This window comes from Onychostoma macrolepis, chromosome 20, assembly GCF_012432095.1.
Source record: "Onychostoma macrolepis isolate SWU-2019 chromosome 20, ASM1243209v1, whole genome shotgun sequence".
NCBI classification, from domain to species: Eukaryota; Metazoa; Chordata; class Actinopteri; order Cypriniformes; family Cyprinidae; genus Onychostoma; species Onychostoma macrolepis.
In genome coordinates this window covers 31,806,617-31,823,354 of record NC_081174.1, presented here as the reverse complement: position 1 = coordinate 31,823,354, position 16,738 = coordinate 31,806,617, and the positions used below count along the sequence as shown (strand labels likewise).

Here is a 16,738-nt window from a genome sequence, read left to right as displayed (position 1 = left end):
TGTAGTTGCAACATTACTTAGTGTCAACAGAATGTTCAAAAGGGACCATCAAAATAAAGTGTTACCAAAAATAGTATATAGGAAAGTATGCAGGCGCAGTTATAACCACTCTGCACCCTCTGAATAAGTTCAGAACTGACGAGTTTGTGTCCGTGGATTCACTATCGGTCAAGTGTAATTCCTGTGCGATACCTGGTCCCTAATGAACGAAGAATTTAAAGTATGGGATTTCCAGAATAATCAAATATCTAAATTAATATACAATCGATGTCTGTGATCAGTTTTTAATTATAAATATTGTCTAAATTTAATGATCACTTGGAATTGAAGTCAGATTGAACACGGAGCTAGACTAAAATGACAGAAGTACAGAGTTAACTTAAGTTTTCAATATTTCTCATAATACAAGGGCTACTGTGAAATTCAGACCAATTTACCCATCACACAGAGACCTTTAAAATGATACCAACCATGAAAGGGGAAAAACAACATTCACAAGATATAACACTTGTGGCATATGGATATTCTTGCTTTTGGGGAAGAAGAGCGAGGGAGGAGAGTCAGAGGCAGGGGGTCGTAAAAGAGCAAGGAGAGAAGTTTGGTCAGGGTGGTGTTGTTTGCCTTCTTTGGAGATCGGTTTTATTGGTCATGATCAATGTTCCCTCGAAATTTTTCTTCTTGCTGAGCAAAACTTTTCTTTATTGGGCGGAGATTTCAGACACCTGAGCAAAAATACTCTTTATACCAGACCTGTACAGCGCACACAAAAACGTGTGTAAATTTTAACTTTAATTTGCCATTTATATTTGATTTGACCCTTGATGTAACTAAATGTACATTTTAGGTTACCTGAGAAAACATTTTTACAGTATAATACAATGTCGTTCAAAAGTTTGGAATCAGTAAAGTTCTTTAATATGCTTTAAAGTGTTATTTATTCCTGTGAAGTAAAGCTGTAACTTCTGCGGAAGTGCACGGCTTAGAGGAACATTGGTCATGACTGACCATCACTGCACACCAGCCAGGAAGCAGGAATGGTGTTAACACTGGCCAGAGAAATCCGTATAGCACTCGGTCATAGCCTTTAATTTCATAAGGCATTTTGACGATTTGAGTGGTGGGTCCTAGGTCTGCCATTGGAGCTTAACAAGCAGTTGGCCAAATTAAGTTTTGTAGATGCTCAGCTTTAGCAAGATGTCACTTTGTTGGTGAGAATGGGAGACCTTACTAAAGCAAACGGAGCACCAGTTTAGTAGAGGGTCCCTTTAAACCAGACTATAAACAGTGTTTGAGACTCAGCTAACAAAAGCCAGAGAAACAAGAATCTTGAAGTTACATGCAGTTTATTAAAATCACTGAATTCACATGACCAGAGTAACTTCTCCACTAGAAACCACCGTCTGTCCACTCGAGATGGTCTTGGCATGAGTGTCTCTCCCTGCAGGAGAAGTTGGTAAAAGCGTGAGGGGCATTTCAAAAACACTCGTTTCATCAAGTTAAGTTACAGCAAGTACTCACTCTTCCTGGTGCAGCTTTGCTCACAGGAGCCAGAAGAGGGATGACACACCTCTGTACTGCAGTGGATGAAGATCTGAGAGGGGAAAAGAGTTAAGCCATAGAATCCATTTAAGAATTAAGTGTAATATTAAGGGTTCAGGAAGAGCTAGAGAGCATACGGTTTCCTGCAGAGGAGCTGGATCTACAAATGTGAACATCTTCACAACAAAGCGCTTGTAGTGGGTTGGGAACTGAAGACCAGATGAGCCAGTCACTGGAACCAGTGTGGTCAGATAACGGTCATCCTGGTAAGGGCATCTGAAAGGGAAAGAGGTTAGAAAGTGTCTCCCAGCAGACTAACTGGATAAAGATTGGCATTACACTCACCCATCGATCAGAAGGTCCCACTGGGGGAGACTGAGTGGACTGGGGGTTGAAGTCGCCCAACAATGTCCCAGTATCAGGAAAATGTTGGGGTCAGTCCTCTCCATAATGCGCACCTCAACATACACAGGCTCTCGCAGGACTTTTGTGACAGGATAATCAGCATCACTGTAGTAGGACGTGTAGGCCTCATCCCCTGAGGAACACTGGGGTTTAAGCGGACTCAAGTTTGAAAGGCTTTAGGAAGACACAGGACAAGACCTTACCTTCAGCACAGCCTTTGGTGACACATTGGCCATTGGCCAGTCTGAGCTCCACCCTGAGAGGTCCAGGAGCAGCTACTGGTGGAGGTGGAGGAACAGAGTTGACCTCCACAACCAGAGCTTCAACAGAAGTTCCAGAGTACCTACACTGGAAGAGAAGCCTGGACAACAGACGGTGAGCTTGTAGCATTTATCAGAGATTAAAATTCACTCCAAGTCATAGATCACTTACTCAAAGTGACTGTCCCTTGTGATGGCACCGAACGGTCCAATCCCTACTTCATATGAGGAGGTCATGCTGTTCTCATACACCACATATCCACTATCCTCCTGTGAATAGGAACAGTGTTAGCATCCAGTCCATCATAAGCAAAGCAGAATAACACCAGAAGCAGCTGCTCACCATCATGCTCGTGCCACATGCGGTCACAGGAACTGGTATATAGCAAAAGAAGGTGTGGACTCCACAGGACCGCAAGGTGGGTCGTTTCCACCCAGTAGACGAACCGAATCCAGACTCAGTCGAGGCAGAGTAACGTCTCTAGACACCACTACCACAAACTGACCATCTCTAATACACTGGACAGTCACTGGAACAAGGGTACAAGAGAAGGTTAATTCTGAGAATCTGTTTAACATCAACCGAATAAGACCGAGAACACTTACCTGCTCTCCCATAGTAACACTGCTGTCCATTAAAGCAGCAGTTCATTGCGTCACACTCAGCACCACTGATCCCAGGTTGTCCGCATTGGATTTGCTCATAATCAGCTACAACACATTTATCAAGGGGCTCTGCCTGCGCCACTGGCTTCTGAAGCTGAAACTGCGGAGGAAACCGCTGGTCAGTTTGCTGTTGAACTGGCTTCTGAAGCCACTGGTCAGTCTGCTGTTGAACTGGCTTCTGAAACCACTGGTCAGTTTGCTGTTGAACTGGCATTTGCTGTTGAACTGGCTTCTGAAACCGCTGGTCAGTTTGCTGTTGAACTGGCGTTTGCTGTTGAACTGGCTTCGAAACCACTGGTCAGTCTGCTGTTGAACTGGCTTCCGAAACCACTGGTCAGTCTGCTGTTGAACTGGCATTTGCTGTTGAACTGGCGTTTGCTGTTGAACTGGCATTTGCTGTTGAACTGGCTTCTGAAACCGCTGGTCAGTCTGCTGTTGAACTGGCATTTGCTGTTGAACTAGCTTCTGAAACCGCTGGTCAGTCTGCTGTTGAACTGGCTTCTGAAACCATTGGTCAGTTTGCTGTTGAACTGGCTTCTGAAACCGCTGGCCAGTCTGCTGTTGAACTGGCATTTGCTGTTGAACTAGCTTCTGAAACCGCTGGTCAGTTTGCTGTTGAACTGGCTTCTGAAGCCGCTGGTCAGTCTGCTGTTGAACTGGCTTCTGAAGCCGCTGGTCAGTCTGCTGTTGAACTGGCTTCTGAAGCCGCTGGTCAGTCTGCTGTTGAACTGGCATTTGCTGTTGAACTAGCTTCTGAAACCGCTGGTCAGTTTGCTGTTGAACTGGCATTTGCTGTTGAACTAGCTTCTGAAACCGCTGGCCAGTCTGCTGTTGAACGGGCGTTTGCTGTTGAACTAGCTTCTGAAACCGCTGGTCAGTTTGCTGTTGAACTGGCGTTTGCCGATGAACTAGCTTCTGAAACCGCTGGTCAGTTTGCTGTTGAACTGGCTTCTGAAGCCGCTGGTCAGTCTGCTGTTGAACTGGCTTCTGAAGCCACTGGTCAGTCTGCTGTTGAACTGGCATTTGCTGTTGAACTAGCTTCTGAAACCGCTGGTCAGTTTGCTGTTGAACTGGCATTTGCTGTTGAACTAGCTTCTGAAACCACTGGCCAGTCTGCTGTTGAACGGGCGTTTGCTGTTGAACTAGCTTCTGAAACCGCTGGTCAGTTTGCTGTTGAACTGGCGTTTGCTGATGAACTAGCTTCTGAAACCGCTGGTCAGTTTGCTGTTGAACTGGCTTCTGAAACCACTGGTCAGTCTGCTGTTGAACTGGCATTTGCTGTTGAACTGGCTTCTGAAACCGCTGGTCAGTCTGCTGTTGAACTGGCTTCTGAAACCACTGGTCAGTCTGCTGTTGAACTGGCTTCTGAAACCACTGGTCAGTTTGCTGTTGAACTGGCGTTTGCTGTTGAACTAGCTTCTGAAACCGCTGGTCAGTCTGCTGGAACATCAGAGCTTGAGTGTTCTGGGGCAGATCATTCCGCTGAGGAACAGCATGACACAAAGCACAAACTGCCAAAATCTGACCCAAACCCCAACTTCCAGCCATTGTTCAATAGCTAGTCACAAAGTGGAGAGACTGTCCTTTGGTCTTTTTGTACTCTACAGATTTCAGCTAATTAATGATAGCTCCTCCCTCTTCATTAACTGTAATGATTCGCCAGACTTGCACAAGTGGGAGTTTATATATCATTGGTTCTCAAAGTTCAAGTTTTCGTTCTTATTTTGAACATGGATATAGATACAAACTTAAGCTGAATTCAGGAAATCTTACTAACTTTACCATTTCTGTCATATAATTATTTATGGAAGAACTAGTATGGTAGCATGCACTCGATTCAGCCTTGGTCTTATCCTTTGTACTACACTGGTTGAATACAATTGGTACTTTAACAGTGGGGAATGAAACTGGGGGAATGAAATACACTATACAATTAAAAGAACTTGACTTCACTTTCAAAAGCACTGAACTTTTGAAACTTTGGAGCTAAACTCTGCAGGACTCTGGCCCACCAGGAACCAGTTTGGTGACCCCTGATCTAGGATTTGGCTTTGTTTGCGTGTGCAGACCGATCGTTGTGTATGACATCGATTCCTTATGTTTTCGAAACTCTCTCGTGGTACTTTTAATCCAAGCAATATAGAAATCCTGCCCAGGACACGTCTGGGAAAAATGGTTGGAAACAAATGCAACAGGTAAATTCTTCAACTGAAACATTCTGTGCACCAGCTTTGATTGCTTTTGGGGGTCTTTGTCCTAGCTTTTAAAACCAGTTTGGAAATTCTTGAATTAAAAGTAAACAGTTGTTACTGTAATAAAATTTACATTCAGTAGTGCAAATAAGGCCGATGTGAGGTAGGAGAGAAGAGTTAATAATATATGAGGAAGTGGATCAACGGGGTTAGGGTTCAGTAAAGAGACAGCTCTGGGAAGAAACTGTTCTTTAATCTGCTGGTCCTGGTCCGGAGGCACCTGAAACGTGCCAGGAGAGAAAACAGTCTGTGGGCTGGGTGAGAGGATTCCTTAAGGATGCTGTGAGCTCAATGCAGACAGCGTTTCCTCTGGATGTGTTCGATGGCAGGTAGTGGAGTCCCTGTGATGCGCTGGGCAGTTTTCACCACCGCTGCAGTGCCTTGCGCTCCGCAACAGAGCAGCTCCCATACCATACTGTGACACAGTTGGTCAGGATGCTTTCTATTGCGCAGCGATAGAAGTTCACCAGGATAGCTGAGGAGAGCTGATTCTTCCTCAGTGTCCTCAGAAAGAAGAGGCGCTGGTGAGCCTTCTTGACCAGGCTGGAGGTGTTGGTTTTCCACGACATGTCCGCCGAGATGTGGATCCCCAGGAACTTGAAACTGGAGACACGCTCAACAGCCATTCCATTGATGTGGATGGTGTCGTGTGTGCCTCTTGACTCCATCCTGAAGTCCACGATGAGCTCCTTCGTTTTGGTGGTGTTGAGGAGCAGGTTATTTTCACTGCACCATGTGGCCAGGTGCTGGATCTCCTCCTATAGGCAGTCTCATCGTTGTTACTGATGAGGCCAATCACCGTGGTGTCGTCTGCAAACTTGACGATGGAATTAGATCCATACACAGGCTTGCAGTCGGAGGTGAAGAGGAGTAGAGAAACGGGCTTAGCACACAGCCCTGTGGTACACCAGTGTTAAGTGTGATGGATGTGGAGCAGGTGAATCCTGATCGAACATTCTGGGGTCTGTTGGTCAGGAAGTCCAAAATCCAGTTGCACATTGAGGTATTGATGCCCAGGTCTCCAAGTTTGGCTATTAACTTGGTTGGGATGACAGTGTTGAATGCTGAGCTGAAGTCAACAAACAGCATACGTGCATAAGTGTTCTTATTGTCCAGGTGAGTGAGCACAGAGTGCAGTGCTATGGAAACTGCATCCTCTGTGCTCCTATTGCTACGGTAGGCAAACTGGTGTGAGTCCAATGTGGATGGTAGAGAGTCTTTTAGGTGTTCCAGGACCAGCCGCTCAAAGCACTTCATGACGATGGGTGTGAGTGCTACAGGGCGGTAGTCATTAGGGCACCTCGGACTAGAGTGTTTTGGCACTGGCACAATGGAAGTGCATTTAAAGCATGTTGGTATGGCTGCTTGGGCAAGAGACAGATTGAAAATGTCTGTAAAAACCCCAGCGAGCTGCTCCGCACATGCCCTGAGAACACGACCAGGGATGTTGTCTGGTCCAGCAGCCTTGTGCGCGCTGATCCGGCTCAGTTCCTTGCAGACATCTGTGGAGGAGAGTATGATTGGTGGGTGGTCAGCTGAGGGATTGAGCTTGGTGGCAGTTTCTCTGTTGTCTCTTTCAAAGCGAGCATAAAAGTAATTTAGCTCGTTCAGGAAGTTGACATCAGTGGCTGCGGGGGTGGAGTGGGTGGGTTTGTAGTTACTGATGGCCTGAATGCCCTGCCACATGCGTCGAGGGTCAGAGTTGGAAAAGTGTCCCTCTATCTTTAGCTTGTAGCAGTGCTTGGCCTTTTTGATGCCCCTCTTCAGGTTTGCTCTGGATGTGCTGTAGGCTTGTGCATCTCCTGATCTGAAGGCAGTGTTGCGTGACTTCAACAGGAGTCGCACTTCCTTGTTCATCCAAGGCTTCTGATTTGGATATGTGGTGATCTGTTTCTGGGTTGTAACACTGTCAATGGTGATATTGATATGATCCAATACAGAGGAGGTGTAAGAGTCAATGTCTGTGTGAGCGCCACTGGTGGCTTGAGAAGCAAACATACTCCAGTCTGTGTGTAGAAACCTTTCCTGGAGTGTGGAATCTGCCCCCGCAGGCCACACCTTGATGGTCTTCACTGATGGCTTCACACGGTTGATGAGGGGTGCATATTTGGGGGTGAGGAACAAAGAAAGGTGATCTGACTGTCCCAGGTGGGGGAGGGGTGTCGCAACGTAAGCTCCAGCCATGTTTGTGTAAACATGGTCTAAGGTTTTGTTTCCTCTGGTGTGACAGGAAACATGCTGGTGAAACTTGGGTAGCACTGACTTTAAGTTTGAGTGATTAAAGTCACCTGCAACAATAAAAGCCGCTTCGGGTGATCAGTCTGTTGTTTACTGATGGCTGCGTGAAGTTCTTTCATAGCAAGCTTGGCATCAGCATCCGGGGAATATAGGCTGCAGTTATAATGGTGGAAGTGAACTCCGCGGTAGATAAACGGTCTACATTTAACCATGAGAAACTCAAGGTTAGCTGAACAATGACTCCCAACAATAGCAGAGTTTGTGCACCAAGCTTGGGGTGGTTTGTCAAACCGAGAAAGCAGGGTAAGTCAACGTGGTAACTTACTCTGTGAACCTAACCTGGTCGGGAGCAGGTTGTCTTGATAAACCGAAGTTTCTTTCCGTCTCCTCCCCTTTTTATAGTGTTAGGAAGTTTAAATACCTTATTCATTCATTCACGCTGCAAAATTGCTTTTCTTACTGAGTATTTTTGTCTTATTTCAAGTACAAATATCTAAAAATTCTTTATATGGATTCTATATATGAAAAATGGTCTATATTTAGTCTTGTTTCCTGGGGGATTTTCCTTTTAAGTGCATATTACATAAAACAAGTAAAATTGTCCGCCATAGGGTAAGAAAAATAATCTTAATGCAAACGGAAAGAAGAATATTTTTAATTGCTTACCCCATTGGAAGATAATTTGCAAAATAAGAAAAATGCACTTTAAAACATCGGACATGCAGAACACATTATAAGTCCGCTGTATGCAGATTTTAAGGAAAGTGTGCATCCCTCTCACACTCATTCTGAGAATTTTTTCCTGGGTACAAATCCGTCAAAGAGGAGTTTCACGGGACTGTATGTCAGTGGTGTAAAAACCGGTTTAAATTAGGCTAATCTGATAAATGACGTTCACTTAACATCTTTCTGTGACGTCTGGAAGTAACCCAATAATCAGAATTTCCAGTGTGGTTGGATGCATTGATGACAAGCATATCTCCACCATCTCACCTTCTAAAAATGAAACTGATTACTGTATGGAATGGAAGGATGCCAGATGGAGGGGTAGTACGAGCCGTAACCATCACCACAGCTGTTAAATAAAGAAATTATTCAAAATTTTTTGGTCATCTTTATTTCCTAATACAAAAGCAAAAGTTATTCTTTTTACTTTTGGATTTTAGAAATCTTCAATACTTGACCGTCTCCTCTTCATCTGTCAGTGGCGCTGTTGCAGGTTCTCCTCTGCCTTCTTGCTGTCGACAAGTCAGTAGTTCATTTTATTAATTAAGAAATGTAACAGGTTGGATTAGAGAATATTTAATTATGTGAAAAGAGTGTTAGACTATGTGGAAAAAGCTGCAGCGCATCGAAATAGACATTGAATGATATTTAATGTCAAATGTTTGTAAGGTAATTTAGCCCACATCCATGAACCTTTCATGCTTAAAACTTTACCGTGATTGAATTGTGTTTTATACTTCATTTTACAACTGCTGCCACATTCTTGTTTCTTTTTCTGTTGTGTTCCTTTTTTTTTTTTTGTGGCCATGGGATGCCATTAAAATGAATATTAGTTCAATAATTTACAGTTTTCACCTCTGATATTATAACAGTTATTAAATTATTGACAGTTATTAAGAATTAAAGTTACGCATTGACGGAAGTACGCGCGCTGACATCTTTTTGGCGGGAGCTGTTGCCATGGTGAATCGTAATTTCGACGCTCCACTGATCATGACTTTTCATAGTCGTGGTGCACGCGCTTAACTCAGAGTCAACCTACTTAGAGTTGAGTAAACTATCTCAGTTCAGCTGTTCTGTGCGAAAACTCAGAGTTTCCCATCTCAGAGTAAGTCAACGCTGAGTTCAAGTTTAAACTCAGAGTTGGTTGAACCTCCTTATTGAAACGGGCCCCTGGACTGAAGCTCAAAGTTACTGCAGAGAACATCACAGAGACCTCGTCAGTATCAGGAATGAGACTGAAAATTTCAAAGTTCAGTCGTTATTACAATATCCTTCCTCTGTTTGGATCGGTCTGTACAGAACCAGAACTTGGTCAGATCAGAGCAACTCTTCATTCACTAACTGGAGGACAGGACGGCCAGATAATGTTGCAGGATCCTGTACTGCGTCTCATTTAGAGTCTCTGGGAAATGGACTGATGAATACGGCTTTTCTACATTTCCTTTTATTTGCTACAGTGGTATGTATATTTCTCAACCTGGACTGTAATCCATTAAATTACATTAACTGAAATGGTACAAGTTGTCTTGTTCTTTTCTACAGCTGCGAGTAGATGTCTTGTTGTTATCAAACTAAAATTTCTAAAAGCTACAATTTTACACTTTTCCCCACAGTTTCATCTTTGACATCATCCCGTGAGTATCACTTTGTGAACGAGTCTAAGACCTGGACTGAAGCTCAGAGATACTGCAGACAGAATTACACTGATCTGGCCACCATTGATAACATGGAGGAAATGAACAGGCTGATTAACACAGTTGATGGGAGTTACAGCGGCTCAGCCTGGACTGGACTGGACTGTATGATGATGTGCTGAAGAACATCTGGAGATGGTCACTGGAAGACAATGATTTCTATCAGGAAGGACAGAGATTTCAGAAACTGGCATCATGAGCCAGACAACAGTGGTGGAAAGGAACTTTGTGTTTACATGGATTATAATGGGAAATGGCTTGATAGGCCATGTGACAATTAGTACCAAGGGCGTAGGTTTGTTTCTGACATTGGTGGGGACATAAACCCAACACAAACAGTTGAACATCATTAATTTAAAGTTAAAGACGACTCAGGACGCATGTTCCAAATCTTGCTGCACCACAGAGTGCCACTTACGTAGTTTACCATAAAATCCACATTATATTTGTCCCAAATTATTGTTAATGTTCATAATGACTTTATCCCAGGCTGGAAGATTGTGTATCTTTCCGCACAACGTTTGTCTTTCTGTCTGTATCTAATAAGAGCCATAGGTCGCGCTTTCTCTTTCCATTTGCTCTGTTTTGTCAAACAGCGTACTTCAAACTCATCGATGCAGCTTTGTTAATTCCAGAAGTGGGCTTTTATATCTACTGTTTTAGACTGCGGTCTTGAATTGGGTGCAATCCCTGTGAGTTGTTTTAAATGCTGCGCTGCTCTCCTCGTCCGGCACCTTTCAGATGCGTCTGAAATTACAAAAACATATAGTCAAAATTATTGCCAGGGACAGTTTGGTAGTCGCTGGATATTGGTAGGGACACCTCCCTTGCGTCCCCCCCTAATTCTACGCCCCTGGAGCACGGGAACCAAAAAACCAAAAGGTCTTTTATGTTTTTACAACTGATTTGAAGATTTCTTTGTCTTTGTTATCTGGGTATATAAGGTAAGTGACAAAACACGTGTCTGGTGACCCCTGTTCTAGGGTCTGGTATGCATCTTTTACTCTTAGATTAATCTTTGAGAATTTGATGTTTTGTATTGATATGACTTGACATCTTTGAATTGGCTATGCAATTGGCATAATTAATACATATTTACCTGACTGATAATAAAATGTTATTTTTGACTTATATTCTGAATGATCTCTTCAGAAATCATTTTTCCAGTAGATTAATTTGTAGTGGTATTTCCGCAAATTTGCGTTCAGGACAGATCATACCAAAGCACCAATGGATGAACACCATGAAGGAGACTTTGGATTTCTGACTGTCACTGGCTTAACACGGTTTAGCTCTCGTGGTTATAGGAAAAATAGGGTTTCACTTTATTTCGATGGTCCCTTTAACACATTCTATTGACTAGAAGTAATGTTGCACCTACATTTCTACTAACTCTCATTAGAGTGGTAGTAGTGTATTAGTTGACTGGTAGGGTTAGGGTTAGATTAAGTTGGCACGTTCTTGCAAAGTTACTTATAGTCAATAGAATATCTGTTGGGAGACCAACACAATAAGGAGTTAGTAGATATGAAGCAGACAGTCTACTAATACTCTTATGAGAGTTTGCTGACATGTAGTTGCAACATTACTTAGTGTCAACAGAATGTTCAAAAGGGACCATCAAAATAAAGTGTTACCAAAAATAGTATATAGGAAAGTATGCAGGCGCAGTTATAACCACTCTGCACCCTCTGAATAAGTTCAGAACTGACGAGTTTGTGTCCGTGGATTCACTATCGGTCGAAGTGTAATTCCTGTGCGATACCTGGTCCCTAATGAACGAAGAATTTAAAGTATGGGATTTCCAGAATAATCAAATATCTAAATTAATATACAATCGATGTCTGTGATCAGTTTTTAATTATAAATATTGTCTAAATTTAATGATCACTTGGAATTGAAGTCAGATTGAACACGGAGCTAGACTAAAATGACAGAAGTACAGAGTTAACTTAAGTTTTCAATATTTCTCATAATACAAGGGGCTACTGTGAAATTCAGACCAATTTACCCATCACACAGAGACCTTTAAAATGATACCAACCATGAAAGGGGAAAAACAACATTCACAAGATATAACACTTGTGGCATATGGATATTCTTGCTTTTGGGGAAGAAGAGCGAGGAGGAGAGTCAGAGGCAGGGGTCGTAAAGAGCAAGGAGAGAAGTTTGGTCAGGGTGGTGTTGTTTGCCTTCTTTGGAGATCGGTTTTATTGGTCATGATCAATGTTCCCTCGAAATTTTTCTTCTTGCTGAGCAAAACTTTTCTTTATTGGGCGGAGATTTCAGACACCTGAGCAAAAATACTCTTTATACCAGACCTGTACAGCGCACACAAAAACGTGTGTAAATTTTAACTTTAATTTGCCATTTATATTTGATTTGACCCTTGATGTAACTAAATGTACATTTTAGGTTACCTGAGAAAACATTTTACAGTATAATACAATGTCGTTCAAAAGTTTGGAATCAGTAAAGTTCTTTAATATGCTTTAAAGTGTTATTTATTCCTGTGAAGTAAAGCTGTAACTTCTGCGGAAGTGCACGGCTTAGAGGAACATTGGTCATGACTGACCATCACTGCACACCAGCCAGGAAGCAGGAATGGTGTTAACACTGGCCAGAGAAATCCGTATAGCACTCGGTCATAGCCTTTAATTTCATAAGGCATTTTGACGATTTGAGTGGTGGGTCCTAGGTCTGCCATTGGAGCTTAACAAGCAGTTGGCCAAATTAAGTTTTGTAGATGCTCAGCTTTAGCAAGATGTCACTTTGTTGGTGAGAATGGGAGACCTTACTAAAGCAAACGGAGCACCAGTTTAGTAGAGGGTCCCTTTAAACCAGACTATAAACAGTGTTTGAGACTCAGCTAACAAAAGCCAGAGAAACAAGAATCTTGAAGTTACATGCAGTTTATTAAAATCACTGAATTCACATGACCAGAGTAACTTCTCCACTAGAAACCACCGTCTGTCCACTCGAGATGGTCTTGGCATGAGTGTCTCTCCCTGCAGGAGAAGTTGGTAAAAGCGTGAGGGGCATTTCAAAAACACTCGTTTCATCAAGTTAAGTTACAGCAAGTACTCACTCTTCCTGGTGCAGCTTTGCTCACAGGAGCCAGAAGAGGGATGACACACCTCTGTACTGCAGTGGATGAAGATCTGAGAGGGGAAAAGAGTTAAGCCATAGAATCCATTTAAGAATTAAGTGTAATATTAAGGGTTCAGGAAGAGCTAGAGAGCATACGGTTTCCTGCAGAGGAGCTGGATCTACAAATGTGAACATCTTCACAACAAAGCGCTTGTAGTGGGTTGGGAACTGAAGACCAGATGAGCCAGTCACTGGAACCAGTGTGGTCAGATAACGGTCATCCTGGTAAGGGCATCTGAAAGGGAAAGAGGTTAGAAAGTGTCTCCCAGCAGACTAACTGGATAAAGATTGGCATTACACTCACCCATCGATCAGAAGGTCCCACTGGGGGAGACTGAGTGGACTGGGGGTTGAAGTCGCCCAACAATGTCCCAGTATCAGGAAAATGTTGGGGTCAGTCCTCTCCATAATGCGCACCTCAACATACACAGGCTCTCGCAGGACTTTTGTGACAGGATAATCAGCATCACTGTAGTAGGACGTGTAGGCCTCATCCCCTGAGGAACACTGGGGTTTAAGCGGACTCAAGTTTGAAAGGCTTTAGGAAGACACAGGACAAGACCTTACCTTCAGCACAGCCTTTGGTGACACATTGGCCATTGGCCAGTCTGAGCTCCACCCTGAGAGGTCCAGGAGCAGCTACTGGTGGAGGTGGAGGAACAGAGTTGACCTCCACAACCAGAGCTTCAACAGAAGTTCCAGAGTACCTACACTGGAAGAGAAGCCTGGACAACAGACGGTGAGCTTGTAGCATTTATCAGAGATTAAAATTCACTCCAAGTCATAGATCACTTACTCAAAGTGACTGTCCCTTGTGATGGCACCGAACGGTCCAATCCCTACTTCATATGAGGAGGTCATGCTGTTCTCATACACCACATATCCACTATCCTCCTGTGAATAGGAACAGTGTTAGCATCCAGTCCATCATAAGCAAAGCAGAATAACACCAGAAGCAGCTGCTCACCATCATGCTCGTGCCACATGCGGTCACAGGGAACTGGTATATAGCAAAAGAAGGTGTGGACTCCACAGGACCGCAAGGTGGGTCGTTTCCACCCAGTAGACGAACCGAATCCAGACTCAGTCGAGGCAGAGTAACGTCTCTAGACACCACTACCACAAACTGACCATCTCTAATACACTGGACAGTCACTGGAACAAGGGTACAAGAGAAGGTTAATTCTGAGAATCTGTTTAACATCAACCGAATAAGACCGAGAACACTTACCTGCTCTCCCATAGTAACACTGCTGTCCATTAAAGCAGCAGTTCATTGCGTCACACTCAGCACCACTGATCCCAGGTTGTCCGCATTGGATTTGCTCATAATCAGCTACAACACATTTATCAAGGGGCTCTGCCTGCGCCACTGGCTTCTGAAGCTGAAACTGCGGAGGAAACCGCTGGTCAGTTTGCTGTTGAACTGGCTTCTGAAGCCACTGGTCAGTCTGCTGTTGAACTGGCTTCTGAAGCCACTGGTCAGTCTGCTGTTGAACTGGCTTCTGAAACCACTGGTCAGTCTGCTGTTGAACTGGCATTTGCTGTTGAACTGGCTTCTGAAACCGCTGGTCAGTCTGCTGTTGAACTGGCATTTGCTGTTGAACTGGCTTCTGAAACCGCTGGTCAGTTTGCTGTTGAACTGGCGTTTGCTGTTGAACTAGCTTCTGAAACCGCTGGTCAGTCTGCTGTTGAACTGGCTTCTGAAACCACTGGTCAGTCTGCTGTTGAACTGGCGTTTGCTGTTGAACTAGCTTCTGAAACCGCTGGTCAGTCTGCTGTTGAACTGGCGTTTGCTGTTGAACTAGCTTCTGAAACCACTGGTCAGTCTGCTGTTGAACTGGCTTCTGAAACCGCTGGTCAGTCTGCTGTTGAACTGGCTTCTGAAACCACTGGTCAGTTTGCTTTTGAACTGGCGTTTGCTGTTGAACTAGCTTCTGAAACCGCTGGTCAGTCTGCTGTTGAACTGGCTTCTGAAACCACTGGTCAGTCTGCTGTTGAACTGGCTTCTGAAACCGCTGGTCAGTTTGCTGTTGAACTGGCGTTTGCTGTTGAACTAGCTTCTGAAACCGCTGGTCAGTCTGCTGTTGAACTGGCATTTGCTGTTGAACTAGCTTCTGAAACCGCTGGTCAGTCTGCTGTGTAACTGGCGTTTGCTGTTGAACTAGCTTCTGAAACCGCTGGTCAGTCTGCTGTTGAACTGGCTTCTGAAACCACTGGTCAGTTTGCTTTTGAACTGGCATTTGCTGTTGAACTAGCTTCTGAAACCGCTGGTCAGTCTGCTGTTGAACTGGCTTCTGAAACCACTGTTCAGTTTGCTGTTGAACTGGCTTCTGAAACTGCTGGTCAGTCTGCTGGAACATCAGAGCTTGAGTGTTCTGGGGCAGATCATTCCGCTGAGGAACAGCATGACACAAAGCACAAACTGCCAAAATCTGACACAAACCCCAACTTCCAGCCATTGTTCAATAGCTAGTCACAAAGTGGAGAGACTGCCCTTTGGTCTTTTTGTACTCTACAGATTTCAGCTAATTAATGATAGCTCCTCCCTCTTCATTAACTGTAATGATTCGCCAGACTTGCACAAGTGGGAGTTTATGTATCATTGGTTCTCAAAGTTCAAGTCTTCTTTCTTATTTTGAACATGGATATAGATACAAACTTAAGCTGAATTCAGGAAATCTTACTAACTTTACCATTTCTGTTATATAATTATTTATGGAAGAACTAGTATGGTAGCATGCACTTCCGATTCAGCCTTGGTCTTATCCTTTGTACTACACTGGTTGAATAGAATTGGTACTTTAACAGTGGGGAATGAAACTGGGGGAATGAAATACACTATACAATTAAAAGAACTTGACTTCACTTTCAAAAGCACTGAACTTTTGAAACTTTGGAGCTAAACTCTGCAGGACTCTGGCCCACCAGGAACAAGTTTGGTGACCCCTGATCTAGGATTTGGCTTTGTTTGCGTGTGCAGACCGATCGTTGTGTATGACATCGATTCCTTATGTTTTCGAAACTCTCTCGTGGTACTTTTAATCAAAGCAATATAGAAATCCTGCCCAGGACACGTCTGGGAAAAATGGTTGGAAACAAATGCAACAGGTAAATTCTTCAACTGAAACATTCTGTGCACCAGCTTTGATTGCTTTTGGCGCTCGGGGGGGGGGGGGAAAGGGTCTTTGTCCTAGCTTTCTAAAACCAGTTTGGAAATTCTTGAATTAAAAGTTACTACTATAATCTAAATATTTTATGTGTAAGGTTCCACCCGCCAGCCCAAACAGTGGAATCCAGCGGCCTGGTCGTAGGTTTAATGCATGTTCGGTCTTTTACTTGCGCCTCTGAATTTATCTGGATTTAGTTTCAATTTTAGTCTAGCTCCGCATTCAATCTGACTCCAATTTCAAGTGATCATTAAATTTAGGCAATATTCTTAATTAAAAACTGATCACAGATATCGATTGTATATTAATTTATATATTTGATTATTCTGGAAATCCCATACTTTCAAATCTTCGTTCATTAGGGACCAGGTCTCGCACAGGATTTACACTTTGGCCGATTTTAGTGAATCCACGGACACAAACTCGTCAGTTCTGCATACTCATAACAAAAAGTGTATTTTTTCCTATAACCACGAGAGCTACACCGTGTTAAGCCAGTGACAGACAGAAATCCAAAGTCCCTCACGGCGTTCCCCATGGTTCATCCATTGGTGTGCAAGGAGTGAATTTATTTCCTTATAAAATTAATTCTGAGGCCAAAACTCAGGAACTCTCGCAAAGACAGATGCCATGCA

General features: G+C 43.6%; 1 protein-coding gene and 1 pseudogene across 1 annotated transcript; both read right to left on the bottom strand.

Moving 5' to 3' along the window:
- Nucleotides 1–1,523: 1,523 nt before the first annotated feature.
- Nucleotides 1,524–4,444, bottom strand: LOC131527541 (trichohyalin-like; annotated as a pseudogene).
- An 8,432-nt stretch (nt 4,445–12,876) lies between these two features.
- LOC131527491 (uncharacterized) lies at nt 12,877–15,399 on the bottom strand. The gene is made up of 6 exons (XM_058756627.1): nt 14,165–15,399; nt 13,901–14,088; nt 13,730–13,827; nt 13,501–13,658; nt 13,238–13,430; nt 12,877–13,168 (listed from the first exon to the last, which is right to left on the bottom strand). The coding sequence occupies exons 1-6, from the start codon at nt 15,393–15,395 to the stop codon at nt 12,892–12,894; spliced, it is 2,145 nt and encodes a 714-aa protein (XP_058612610.1). The 5' UTR covers nt 15,396–15,399; the 3' UTR covers nt 12,877–12,891.
- Nucleotides 15,400–16,738: the final 1,339 nt, after the last annotated feature.